We start from the raw sequence: 14,374 nt of genomic DNA, 5'->3' as shown, positions 1-14,374 counted from the left end.
TGTTGAAGGTTAAGATGGATAGATTCATGTTAGACAGAATGATAAAGGTAATTGGGGGCAAATTGGAATGTGGAATTCAGAATACTAATAAATCAGCCGTAATTTTATGGAAACAAAAACAGAAATTGATGGAGAAACTCAGCAGGTCTGGCAGCACCTGTGGAGAGACAAACAGAGTTAGCACTCCAGGTCCAGTTCTTCTGTCCTGAAGAAGGATGACTGGACCCGAAATGTTAACTGTGTTTCTCTCTCCACAGATGCTGCCAGACCTGCTGAGTTTCTCCATCAATTTCTGTTTTTGTTTCTGATTTCCAGCATCTGTTGCTCTTTGGGTTTTTTGCATAATCTTATTGAAGGCTGGAACAGACTTGAGGGGCTAAATGGTGACTATCTGCCCCTATTTTGCATGCACTTCCTTCAAAATCCACAACCAATTCCTTTTTAAAGAACGCGATCACTTTTCACCTTCTTCCCAGGGAGGCCAGATTCAAAACAAAAAGTAACTTCTTAAGTTAAAGTGAAACACCTTACCATCCGTGTAAGACTGAGTCCTGCAATCAGCAATGGCATATTTGTATCAGAAACAAAAATAAATCACCTGAGCAGCATAATTACAGGACAGCACAGGGACTGTCGCAGAACTGTGCCTGCCCAGTGCAGAAAAGAGAAGCACGTGGGGCAAACACCAGAGGAAAGGAGGAGAGAGAATGAAGGAAATGGTAACTGAGGTGCAGGGAAAGAGGGAAGGGAAAGGGAAGGTAGGGCAGAGAAATGACTGGGAAAAGAAAGGGAAACTCTTGGGATAAAATGCAGAGTGATTCAACATACCCCCAAACCAACAATACTTTTTACTTACAGACAATCTTCAGTACCATTCGGATTCCTGTTACACCTGCCCCCGTTGGAGCAGGGGGTGTAGCACCTCAAAGCTGACAAACAGAGAGAGAAAAAGAGAGAGACTTAGCAGCTAGTAATTCACAACATCCTTTAATTCACATTCCATCCAAAGCCAGTGTCCCTTTAATTAGGCCTCACCCATTCAATGAATGAATAAGCCCAGCAAAACACCTGTCTGATATCACAAAAAAACTTCCATCAGAGTGACTGCACTTCAAAGTGAGTACACTAATAGGATTTCCAACCACATTTAAATACTAGCTTTTAATCTCAATGGATGAAAGTATCAGTTTTAAGTAATTCACACACACTGACTCTCACTGGGGTACAGTCCCACACACACTGACTCTCACTGGGGTACAGCTCCACACACACTGACTCTCACTGGGGTACGGCTCCCACATACACTGACTCTCACTGGGGTACAGTGCCACACGCACTGACTCTCACTGGGGTACGGCTCCCACACACACTGACTCTCACTGGGGTACAGCTCTACACACACTGACTCTCACTGGGGTACAGCTCCCACACACACTGACTCTCACTGGGGTACAGCTCCACACACACTGACTCTCACTGGGGTACAGCTCCCACACACACTGACTCTCACTGGGGTAGAGTGCCACACACACTGTCTCTCACTGGGGTACGGCTCCCACACACACTGACTCTCACTGGAGTATAGCTCCCAAACACAGTGACTCTCACTGGGGTATGGCTCCCACACACATTGACTCTCACTGGGGTACAGTCCCAAACATACTGACTCTCACTGGGGTACAACTCCCACACACACTGACTCTCACTGGGGTACAGTCCCACCCAAACAACTCTCACTGGGGAACAGCTCCCACACACACTGTCCCTCACTGGGTTATGGCTCCCACACGCACTGTCCCACCCAAACAACTCTCACTGGGGAACAGCTCCCACACACACTGTCCCTCACTGGGTTATGGCTTCCACACACACTGACTCTCACTGGGGTACAGCTCTCGCACACACTGACTCTCACTGGGATACAGCACCCAAACACAGTGACTCTCACTGGGGTACAGCTCCCACACACACTGACTCTCACTGGGGTACAGTCCCATACACACTGACTCTCACTGAGATACAGCTCCCAAACACACTGACTCTCACTGGGGTACAGTCTCACACACACTGACTCTCACTGGGATAAAGCCTCCACACACACTGACTCCCACTGGGTACAGCTCCCACACACACTGACTCTCACTGGGGTACAGTCTCACACATACTGACTCTCCCTGGGGTACAGTCCCACACACACAGACTCTCACTGGGGTACATTTCCACACACAATGACTCTCACTGGGATACAGTTCCCAAACACACTGACTCTCACTGGGGTACAGCTCCCACACACACTGACTCTCACTGGGGTACAGCTCCCACACACACTGACTCTCACTGGGGTACAGCTCCCACACACTGACTCTCACTGGGTACAGCTCCCACACACACTGACTCTCACTGGGTACAGCTCCCACACACACTGACTCTCACTGGGGTACAGCTCCCACACACACTGACTCTCACTGGGGTACATCTCCCACACACTGACTCTGACTGGGCTACAGCTCCCACACACTGACTCTCACTGGGGTACAGCTCCCACACACTGACTCTCACTGGAGTACAGCTCCCACACACTGACTCTCACTGGGATACAGCTCCCACACACTGACTCTCACTGGAGTACAGCTCCCACTCACACTGATTCTCACTGGGGTATAGTTCCCAAACACTCTGACTCTCACTGGGGTACAGTCCCACACACACTGACTCTCACTGGGGTACAGCTCCCAAACACACTGACTCTCACTGGGGTACAGTCCCACACACACTGACTCTCACTGGGATACATTCCCACACACACTGACCCTCACTGGGGTAAAGCTCCCACACACACTGACCCTCACTGGGGTAAAGCTCCCACATACACTGACTTTCACTGGGGTAAAGCTCCCACACACACTGACCCTCACTGGGGTACAGCTCCCACACACACTGACTCTCACTGGGGTAAAGCTCCCACACACACTGACTCTCACTGGGATTCTGCTCCCACACACACTGACTCTCACTGGGGTAAAGCTCCCACACACACTGACTCTCACTGGGGTACAGCTCCTAAACACACTGACTCTCACTGAGGTGTGGGTCCAGAAGAGATGAAGAAGAATGTTTATTTGAAATATTTTCTCATTTGAACCTGAATCATATAACTGTCATATTTGTGGAAGGGATAGTTTCCGATTCCCTGAGGGTTATGAAACCTGTTCGCACTGACTGGTGACCTGCTGCTGTCGATCCTGTGACTCTGCTGTGTGTGTTCAGTATTGTCCCTGAAGAGCCAGTGCCCCGTGTGTGGGAACTGGTGACAGCTGTGTATCAGGGGTCTATCTGCTGAACAAAGAGAACAGGCAGATAGAGATGGAGGGCTGGGGAGCTCTTTGCAAATCATTCCCTGTCGCTGTTTAGCAATTCTCCTACATTCTGGGCATTTAGTACAGGATCCTGCCAGCTGATGATTGTCCACATCACCAAACACTGTTCAAACTTGTCAATCACCCGATCTCAGTCCATGTCCAACCCCTTCACTTTCTGAAGGAGAGGAAAGCAATGACAGTGAAAAGTGATCGACTGTAGCTGGTGTTAGCCTATCCTTGTCATAAAGAGAGGCTGAGGGGTGACTTCGATGGGGGTCTTGACAGGCTTGACCTCAAGATGTTTCCACTTGTGGGAGCAACCAGAGCTAATGAGCATTAATATCATATAGTCACTAACAAATCCAATCACGAACCCCGGAGAAATATCTTACCTCCCAGAAAGTGGGGAGAAAGTGAACTTCGTTCACCACAAGAAGTGCTCGAGGGGAATGGTATCAATACAGGTAAGGATAAACTGGATAAATACAGGAGGATATTGTGATCAGGTATGATGAAGGGAGCTGGGGAAAGGCTTTTTCAGTGTGAAGTAGATGGGCTGAATGGCCTGTTTTAGTGACATGCACTTCATGTGATTAAGTGGGATTTGCAAATCCCTCTCAATTTGGGGACAAAGAAAAATGATTTTTCTTTTATCAGTCTGGGGCTGTGGGTGTCTCTGGCAAAGACAAGTTTTATTATCTACCTTGAGTGACCCTAAAAATGTAGTGGATAGACCATTGGTCACATACAGTGCCAATCCACAGAGAGGCCACAGGTTACTATGGTTACAAGACATTAATTACCCATTCACATAAGCTGACAGCTTTGAGGTCACTTTTATTGAGCCCCAATGATTATCATGTGGTTTTATTCACCTATTTGGCCAATTCCAACTCTGTTACAATTTCTCAATGAGGTTTGAACTCACATTCCCTGAGATTCAGAATTCACACACTCTTATTCTTAGAGAATAAATCAACAAAAGAGCAATCCTAGGTTTCCTGGCTACTGGATTCCAAAGTCAGACACAATCGTGTTTCCTAGTCCCAGATGGGACTCAGTCAGACCCATCTCCAATCACAGCTACAGCAACAAGCAGCAAACCAAGTGATTCATTTTGATTTATTTTTGTGGAGGCATTGATGAGTTTCCATTATCTGTGGACCTGGTATATATTATAATAATCCTGAGGGATGTCATTCTTTTGTGAATGAGAGATAGCTCATTTCATGAATGTCAGCAGCTCCCACACATCTGCTTTTCAATGCTGATAAACTCATGGGAGGACAGGATGGGATGGAGATTGTTTGTACAGGGATCTCCTTTCCATGTTCCCACCCACTCCTCCTCTCCTCCCACATCACTCACCCAGCAACCAATTCTCCTCATCTTTCTGTCGGATTCTCCCCATCACTGTGAGTTCTCCCCTCATTGATCTTCTTCCCCATCCCTGAGATCACTTTCTGCAGGCTCTCTCATCCACTTCTCCTCGGGAACATTTGCTGTCACACAGACCAATACAGATATGGACAGACACAGAAGCAGATGCACAGACAGAGATAGTGAAACACATAGATAAACTGGCAAAAAGACTGCAATACAGAGATACACACCGACATATACACACAGAGGCAGATATACACATCCTAACTCAAGCTGAGACAAAGAGAGACAGGGACACAAGAGATAGAGACTCAGAGAGACAGAGACACAGGAAGGGACAGAGGTGCAAAGAAACAGACAGAGAGAGAGACAGAATAACAGAGGCATACACAGAGACAGAGAGAGAGGCATAGAGAGACAGAGACACACAGGAGATAGAGAGGGAAGAAATAGAGGTCCAGAGAGGCAGACAGAGGAGAGACATACAGAGGGATGGGGACATGGAGATACAGAGACAGAGACAAACAGAGAGACAGATATACGGGAAAGACAGAGACAGAGAGAGACTTCAACTCTCTAGACTGGTGTTCAGACCCTGGCTTGGTGCTTGTACCCTGATCAAAAGGCACTGAGGTTAATTTGGACCCTGCCTGTTATACTGTGGGACTGGGTATCTGGGAGCTCCTGGGTTAGTTCAACAGCCATGAATGAGTGCCAATTCTCAAAGAATCAGAGAGAGGCCAAATCAGCAGTTATCATATCTGGGAGGATTATTACAAAGGCGACCGACCACATGGGGAGATAATAGATAATGGTCTGAACTGCCCATGACATAATCATTGAGACAGGAAAGGGAGGGCGTGGGGAAACTGCTGTATTGAAAATCACATTACACAGCATCCCTGAGGGGGCACACAGATCCACAGCTCTGTCACCAAGTTTCACGCTCCTGCTCTACTTCTTCCATTATCAAACAGAACAGAACACTTCTGAAACCTACTTTCTTTCTGGTACCATGCAAATGCACCGGCACCCATGGACTGGCAATGCTCGAGTAAATTTTGTCCACCATCTGCCCTGAACAGCAATTGCTGCTACATAATGGTCTAGATATTGACATGAGGTTGACACAGAGTCCCACGTGACAGCTTTAAGGTCACAACAAGAGGAAAGAAAACCCACACTCGCGTGCAAAGGAGAGCCACAAGTTAGTCAGTGACGGGTAAAGCAGTGACACGAACAGATAGACAGACACATGAACTTACACAGAGAGACACACATGTGCACACACACAAACACTCATAAACATGGACAGACACACACAAACACACACACTCAGAGACACACGTGCACTCTCACAAAATACACACAGATAAATACTTATACATACACACAAACACTCATATACACACACAGACAGGCATACAAACACATACACACTCACACACACATACTCCCAGACAAACACCCATATACACAAACACACATGCAATCATACACACAAACAAACACTTGTACACACACATGCACACAGAGACAGACATTCATACACACAGAGACACACAATATTTGGTCAAAATATTGTCAACTATCATGCAGAGTTAACACTGAATTAAATAAGGTTTAAAAAAAAGCACAGAGAAACTGGAACAATCCCATCTTTCTGGGAGGAGTAAGATATCCTTCCCATTCACATCCCCCAGCCCAACCTTGAAAACACATTGCATTTATATGGCCTGTTTATTGGAAGCTTGTGGTCTGTAAGTGACAGAAATAGAGAGGGGTGAAGGCCAGGAAGGGATTTGAAATGAAGAGGAGAATTTTATATGAAGATGCTGTTGGACTTGGAGATAGTGCAGGTCAGCAAACATGGGAGCTCATAGTGAAGTGAATGGGACTTGGTGTGATTTAGGGTGCAGGTAGCAGAGTTTTGCCCAAGTTGAATTTCATGAAGATTGGGAAGATGTAATGTCAGCCATCTAAAAATTCAGAGGTCTTGTAGAATCTAGAGAATGGGGGTGGAGTGAGTTCTAGAATCTGGAAAATTAAGATTCAGGTTCTAAAGTCTGGAGAGTGAGGGTGGGATTCAAATTCTAGCGCACGTGGGCTGGAGTTGGGTTCTGGAACCCAAGGGACAAGATTTGAGTTCAACAGCCTGGAGAATTGGGTCATGTTCCAGAGTCTGGAGAATAGGATTTTGAGTTCTACAACTGCGAGTGGGGGTGGTGGTGGTGGTGGTGGGGAGTTGGGAGGGGGGGGGGGTAGTTGGCAGTGGGTGGGAAGCATATGGTGCCATTTGAGTTCCCGATTCTGGGTAATAGGGGTCACGTACCAGAGTCTGAAGAATGGTCTTTGAGTTCTAGAGCCTGGGGAATTGTGGTCTAGAGTCTACAAAATTGGGATTAGGTTCTAGAGTTTGAGGAATGGGGGGTGGGGGGGGGGGGATTTTCCAGAAACAAACAAGAAAAGGAATTGCTGAAGAAACACAGCAGGCCTGGCAGCAACAGAAAACAAAGTTAATATTTCAAGTCCGGTGACCCTTCTTCAGAAGTCACAACATTAACTCTGTTTCTCTCGGTTAGATTAGCAGTTAGTTGAGTTTTGTTTTTTTTCTCTCGGTTTTTTTTGTTAAATTTTGGTTATTATTTATTTAAGATTTAATTGTATATCAATGTTTGTACTTGAGATTTTTGTTTATTTTTGTAAACTTGTAAAAATGTTAAATTTCCAATAAAAATATCTATAAAAAACTCTTTCTCTCGCCACAGATGCTGCCAGAACTGATGAGTTTCTCTAGCAATTCCTGTTTTTATCTAATTCAGATCTTCAGTGTCAATAGTTCTTTGTTTTATTTTACAGTCACGTCCCAGAGCTTGGGGAATGGATTCCAATTTGTATGTCTGTGGATAAAGTCTACCATCTGGAGATCATTCACTTGTTCCAGGTTCAGTCAGCTTTGGGATGTTTGTGTTCCAAAGCTTGGTGAATACAGGTCACATCAAGGGGGTGGTAAGGGTCATGCTCCAGAATCTGGGTAGCCTGGGTAGCCTGTTCTAGAGTCTTGGGTTAATTATGTTCTGGAGTTGAGTGGCTTTGTTCTAGACACTGGGGGGCATGGGGTCAGGCTCATGTTCTTGGGTCACAGTCAGACTAGATCATGTTTGAGAGACTGAGGATTGGCAATGTTTTAGAGTCAGACCCAGGGTGTGTTGCAGACTCTGGTTAATCAGGGGATAATTTGTTTTCTAGCCTGGACACTGTAGTGTGCTCCCCATTCTGAAGACCAGTGTCATGTTCTACAGACTGAACTGTGTGGTTCATATCCCAGGGGTCAGGGGCTATGTTCTAAAACCTGGAGATTGGATATTTAGCCTAACAATATTGAAATGCAAGTATAAAATCACACAACAAGTGGTTATAGTCCAACAGGTTTATTTGGAAGCACTAGCTATCGAAGTACTGTTCACAACTACCTGATGAAGGACCAGCGCTCTGAAAACTAGTGCTTCCAATTAAACCTGTTGGACTATAACCTAGTGTTGTGTGATTTTTAACTTTGTCCACCCCAGTCCAAATTTGGCTCCTCCAAATCAGAAATACAAGTAGTTTGATCATTCTGAGTGTCATAATTGTGAACCAGAAAAATCAGAGAAGCAACATTCAGTCAGGAAAAGCCCCAGATTTCTCAATCACAGTCTCTCCTGAATAATTTTCTTCCTCACTCCCTCAGTCTCTCTTTTGCCCCAGTCTCTGCCTCCATTTCTCCCTCAGTCTTTCCCTTGGCCTTTTCCTCAATCTATCCCTCAATGTCTCTTTTTGTCAGTCTCTCTTTCCAACCCTCAGACTCTCTCTCTCTCTCTCGCTCCCCCTCAGTCTCTCTATCTCAGTCTTTCTGTCTCAGTCTCTCTCCCTCTCAGTCTTTCTCTCCCCCCACCCCCGTCTCAGTCTGTCTCTCTCCTTCTCAGTCCCCTGTGTACAGTCAGACCACAGGGTTCAGTGCGTCAGCAACATCCTCTCACACGGCACAGAGATGGTGAAGTGCAACTTCTACCAACTCGGGGTTAGGAAGGAAGGCGGTTGGAAGGAGAGCCGTTTGTCTGTGATCCCTGGGTAGTGGGAGTGGGAGAAGGGGCAGAGGAGGGCGGAGAGGAGAGGACGGGACTCTCTCCTATGGCCATCTCCTCTGAGTCCAAACTTGAACAGAAGGCGCTGAAACTTTCAAAACTCCAGTTCCCAGTAACGGAAACCAGTGTCTCCCCGGATCCGAATAAAGAAAACGTTCTCCCCAAGTTCGAATGTGTGTCCCGGGATCCTAGCCCTTACCAAACCCCCACCCCCAGGACTCCTACCTGAGAGAAAGGCTGGCAGTAAAATGAGACACAAACTCAATCCAAACATTCCTCCAGTCCAGGATCAGGGAGATCTCTCTCTTTCCTTCAATCCACGAGATATTCCTTTCGGACAGATCATAAATCCGGCAGGTTAGAGAGTAACCGGCAATCCAGGGGCTGCTGCTGCTGTAAATCCCGGAGGGAGCGGACGGCGCGCTGAGTTTGGAAAGTGAGCGACAGAGAGGGAACTGCTGGCGGCTCGGGATCTGTTCCAGGTCCTGCCCCGAGCGGGGGGTGCCAATAACTGCACTCCACTCGGAGCTGCTCTTCTGAAAGCGGTACCGCCCGCACTGAGACTGAGACTGAGACAGATACAGAGACAGAGACAGAAACTTCTCCGGGAGTCCCTCTCCCTCCCCCCGGAGGTGGGCGGAGACTCGAGGTTTATATCAAACAGAGAGCTCCCTGACCCAGGGGCTGTGTGTGTATGTGTGTGTGCATGTCTATGGGCTTGTGTGTACGGGAGGGGGGTAATGCTGGGCAGATGGACCCGTAGCCATCGAGATTCTTCCCCCCCCACACACACTCCCATTCCCCCCACACATCCCCTTCCCCCCCCCCACATCCCCATTCCCCCCACATCCTCATTCCCCCCCACATCCCCATTCCCCCCACATCCTCATTCCCCCCCACATCCCTATTCTCCCCACATTCCCATTCCCCCACACATTCCCATTTCCCCCACATCCCCATTCCCCACCCCACATCCCCTTCCCCCCACATCCCCATTCCCCACCACATCCCCATTCCCCCACATCCCCATTCTGCCCACATTCCCATTCCCCCCACATCCCCATTGCCCCCCCACACCACCCCATTCCCTCCACATCCCCATTCCCCCCTCACCACCCCATTCCCTCCACACATCCCCATTCCCCCCCCCACACCATCCCATTCCCCCCTTGCACCACCCCGTTCACCCCCAACATACCTATTCCCCCGACATCCCCATCCACCCCACATCCCTATTCCCCCCACCACCCCATTCCCCCCCCGCACCATCCCATTCCCCCCCAAACCACCCCATTCCTCCCCCGCACCATCAAATTCCCCCCTCTGCACCACCCCATTTACCCCCTCTGCACCACCCCATTCCCCTCCATCCCCATCCCCTCACCACCCCATCCCCCCCGCACCACCCCATTCCCCCCCCGCACCACCCAATTCCCCCCCCCGCACCACCCCATTCCCCCCCTGCACCACCCCATTCCCCCCCACACCACCTCATTCCCCCATCCCCATTCCCCCACACATACCCATTCCCCCCCTGCACCACCCCATTCCTCCCCACACCACCTCATTTCCCCCCATCCCCATTCCTGCCCCCCCCCCCCCCCGGGCACACCAGCCCATTACCCCCTGCAACACCCCATTCCTCCCAACACCACCTCATTTCCCCCCAAGACCTCTCCAATCCCCCAGAATCAGAATCAAATTTACCTTCATCCGAATGCTGCAAAAGTTTAGAAACCTTTTCAAAACTTTTCACCAATTTTTTGGACATTCCCTAATTGTTTAATCTGGAAATATTTTATATGGAAACCCTGATGAACCAGGTTTTCTTTTTGACAGGTTAATCACTGCCCATATCCCCAGCCCATAAACCCCTCCCTCAAAATTCTCAAATCCCACACCTTAAGGATCTACAATTCATGAAGGGCTGACCCTCCAACAGTGCGGCACTCCCTCAGCCTCTCTGGTAGTTCTACCCCCTCTCTCGGCAAGCATACCATCGTGTATCAAAAACAGAAATTGCTGGAAAAGTTGAAGTTCTGCGGAAAGGTCACTGGACCTGATTTCTCTCCGCAGATGCTGCCAGACCTGCTGAGCAATTCCAGCAATTTCTGTTTTTGTTTCTGATTTACAACTCCCGCAGTTTTCACATGTTTCTATCCTATCTTGTATATTTCCCTTCTCAATGGGGTTTTCCTGTGTAAGCAGGTGGTCGTGTGATGAACCAGGGATCAGAGGAACGCTCTAATTACAGCGTGACACCTGCAGTGGAACAGTAAGACTTACTTATGAACTGCCAGGTTGTTCCAAACCATCTGCCCAGAGCAATTTGCGCACAGAAAGATCCCACAAACAATAACGAGGTATAAGATCAGATAATCCGTTCCTTCGAAAGTCGCAGACAGATGAGGAATATCATTCCGAACACCCCAGACAGCTACCCACCCAAGGAGCAAAACGACAGAACAGTCAGAGGGAGCTGCTTCAATGTCTCACCCTGAACCAACAATACAGCATTCCCTCAGCACTGACCCTCCGACAATGTAGCATTCCCACGGTGCTGACCCTCCGACAGTGCGACACTCCCTCAGCACTTACCATCCAACAATGCGGCACTCCCTCAGCACAGACCATGCGACAGTGCGACACTCCCACAGCACTGACCCTCCGACAGTGCAGCGCTCCCTCAGGACTAACCATCCAACAGTCTGACACTGCCTCAGTGCTGACCCCCAGACAGTCCGGCATTTCCTCAGCACTGACCATCCGGCAGTGCGGCACTCCCTCAACGCTGACCCTCTGACAGTGCGGCACTCCTTCAGCACAGACCCTCCGACAGAGCGGCAGTCCCTCAGCGCTGACCTTCCGGCAGTGCGGCACTCCCTCAGCACTGTCCCTCGGACAGTGTGGCACTCCCTCAGTCCTCACCCTCTGACAGTGTGGCACTCACTCAGCACTGACCCTCCGAGAGTGCTACACTCCCTCAGCACTGAACCTCTGACAGTGCTACACTCCCTCAGCACTGCCCCTCCCAAAGTGCAGGTCTCACTCTGGTCTGACCCTCCAGCAGTGCGGCTTTCCCTCAGCGCTGACCGTCTGGCAGTGCAGCACTCTTTCAGCACTGATCCTCCAGCAGTTCGGCACTTGCTCAGCACCGACCCTCCGACAGTCCAGCACTCCCTCTGTCCTCACCCTCTGATAGTGCGGCATTTCCTCAGCACTGACCCTCCAACAGTGCGGCACTCCCTCAGCACTGACCCTCCGATAGTGCGGCTCTCCCTCAGCACTGACCCTTCGACAGTGCGGCACACCCTCAGCACTGACACTTCAACAGTGTGAGACTCCCTCCGTGCTGATCCTCAGACAGTGCGGCATTTCCTCAGCACTGACCCTCCGACAGTGCTACACTCCTTCAGCGCTGGCCCTCCGACAGTGCTACACTCCCTCAGCACTGACCCTCCAACAGTGCGGCACCTCCTCAGATCTGACCCTCTGACAGTGCTACACTCCCTCAGCACTGACCCTTCGACAGTGAGGCACTCCCTCAGCACTGACCCTCCGACAGTGCGACACTCCCTTAGCGCTGACCCTCCGACAGTGCGACACTCCCTCAGCACTGACCTTCCGACAATGCGGCTCTTCGTCAGCACTGACCCTCCAACAGTCCAGCATTCCCTCAGCACTGACCCTCCGACAGTGCGGCACTCCCTCAGTACTGACCCTGAGACATAGCGGCACTCCCTCAGCACTGAACTTCCGACAGTGCGGCACTCCCTCAACACTGACCCTCCGACAGTGCGGCACTGCCTCAGGACTGAAACTCAGACAGAGCGGCTCTCCCTCAGCACTCACCCTCCGACAGTGCTACACTCCCTCAGCACTGACCCTCCGACAGTGCGGCACCTCCTCAGCACTGACCCTCAGACAGAGCGACATTCCCTCAGCATTGACCCTCTGACAGTGTGGCACTGCCTCAGCGCTGACACTCCGGCAGTGCGGCATTCCCTCAGCGCTGAACCTCCGGCAGTGCGGCACTCCCTCAGCACTGACCTTCCGACAATGCGGCTCTTCGTCAGCACTGACCCTCCAACAGTCCGGCACTCCCTCAGCACTGACCCTCCGACAGTGCGACACTCCCTCAGTACTGACCCTCAGACATAGCGGCACTCCCTCAGCACTGAACCTCCGACAGTGCGGCACTCCCTCAGCACTGACCCTCCAACAGTGCGGCACTCCCTCAGGACTGACCCTCAGACAGAGCGGCTCTCCCTCAGCACTCACCCTCCGACAGTGTGGCAATCCCTCATTGCTGACCCTCCGACAGTGCGACACCCCCGCAGCACTGACCCTCCAACAGTGCGGCACTCCCTCAGCACTGACCCTCCGACAATGCAGCTCTCCGTCAGCACTGATTCTCCGACAGTGTGGCACTCCCTCAGCACTGACCCTCCGACAATGCAGCTCTCCGTCAGCACTGATTCTCCGACAGTGTGGCTCTCCCTCAGCACTGACCCTTCGACAGTGCGGCTCTCCCTCAGCACTGACCCTTCAAGAGTGTGAGGCAATCCCTCCGTGCTGACCCTCAGACAGTGCGGCAATCACTCAGTGCTGACCCCCCGGCAGTGCGGCTCTCCCTCAGCATTGACCCTCCGACAGTGTGGCACTCCCTCAGCACCGACCCTCCGACAGTGCGGTGCTCCCTCAGGACTGACCCTCAGACATAGCGGCATTCCCTCAACGCTGACCCTCCAACAGTGCGGCGCTCCCTCAGAACTGCCACTCCGATAGTGCGGCGCTCCCTCAGGACAGACCTTCAGACAGATCAGCTTTCCCTCAGCATTGACTCTCCGTCAGTGCGGCACTCCCACTAAGCTGACCCTCCAACAATGCGGCACTCCCTCAGAACTGCCCCTCTGACAGTGCGACGCTCTCTTAGCACTGACCCTCAGACAGAACGGCATTCCTTCAGTACTGACCCTCCGACAGTGAGGCACTTCCTCAGTCCTCACCCTCCGACAGTGCTACACTCCCTCAGCGCTGACCCGCTGACAGTGCTACACTTCCTCAGCACTGACCCTTCGACAGAGTGGCACTCCCTCAGCATTGACCATCCGACAGTGCGACACTCCTTTAGCGCTGACCCTCCGACCGTGCGACACTCTCTCAGCACTGACCCTCCGACAGTGCAGCGCTCCCTCAGCACTGACCCTCAGACAGAGCAGCTCTCCCTCAGCACTGACCGTCTGACAGTGTGGCACTCCCTCAATGCTGACCCTCCAACAGTGCGGCACTCCCACAGAACTGCTCCTCCGACAGTGCGGCGCTCCCTCAGCACTGACCCTCCAACAGTGCAGCACACCCTCAGCACTACCCTCCAACAGTGCGGCACTCCCTCAGCACTGACCCTCCAACAGTGCAGCACACCCTCAGCATTGACCCTCCATTAGTTCGGCACTTCCTCAGCACTGACCTTCCGACAGTGCGGCTGTCCCTCAGCACTGACCCTCT

General features: G+C 50.8%; 1 protein-coding gene across 1 annotated transcript in view; it reads right to left on the bottom strand.

Moving 5' to 3' along the window:
- Positions 1-9,407, bottom strand: part of notch1b (notch receptor 1b) — a 112,183-nt gene extending 102,776 nt beyond the window's left edge. Inside the window, exons 1-2 of the mRNA XM_087998156.1 lie at positions 9,092-9,407; positions 857-929 (exon numbers count right to left, since the gene is read on the bottom strand). Coding sequence (XP_087854282.1) covers positions 857-929; positions 9,092-9,140 — 122 coding nt within the window. The 5' untranslated portion in view covers positions 9,141-9,407. The remainder of the gene's footprint in view (positions 1-856; positions 930-9,091) is intronic.
- Positions 9,408-14,374: the final 4,967 nt, after the last annotated feature.

The sequence above is a fragment of the Chiloscyllium plagiosum genome, unplaced genomic scaffold, assembly GCF_037043375.1.
Source record: "Chiloscyllium plagiosum isolate Xiang-an unplaced genomic scaffold, Cpla_swu_hap1 HiC_scaffold_21, whole genome shotgun sequence".
NCBI lineage: Eukaryota > Metazoa > Chordata > Chondrichthyes > Orectolobiformes > Hemiscylliidae > Chiloscyllium > Chiloscyllium plagiosum.
This window is presented reverse-complemented; position numbering and strand designations above follow the sequence as displayed.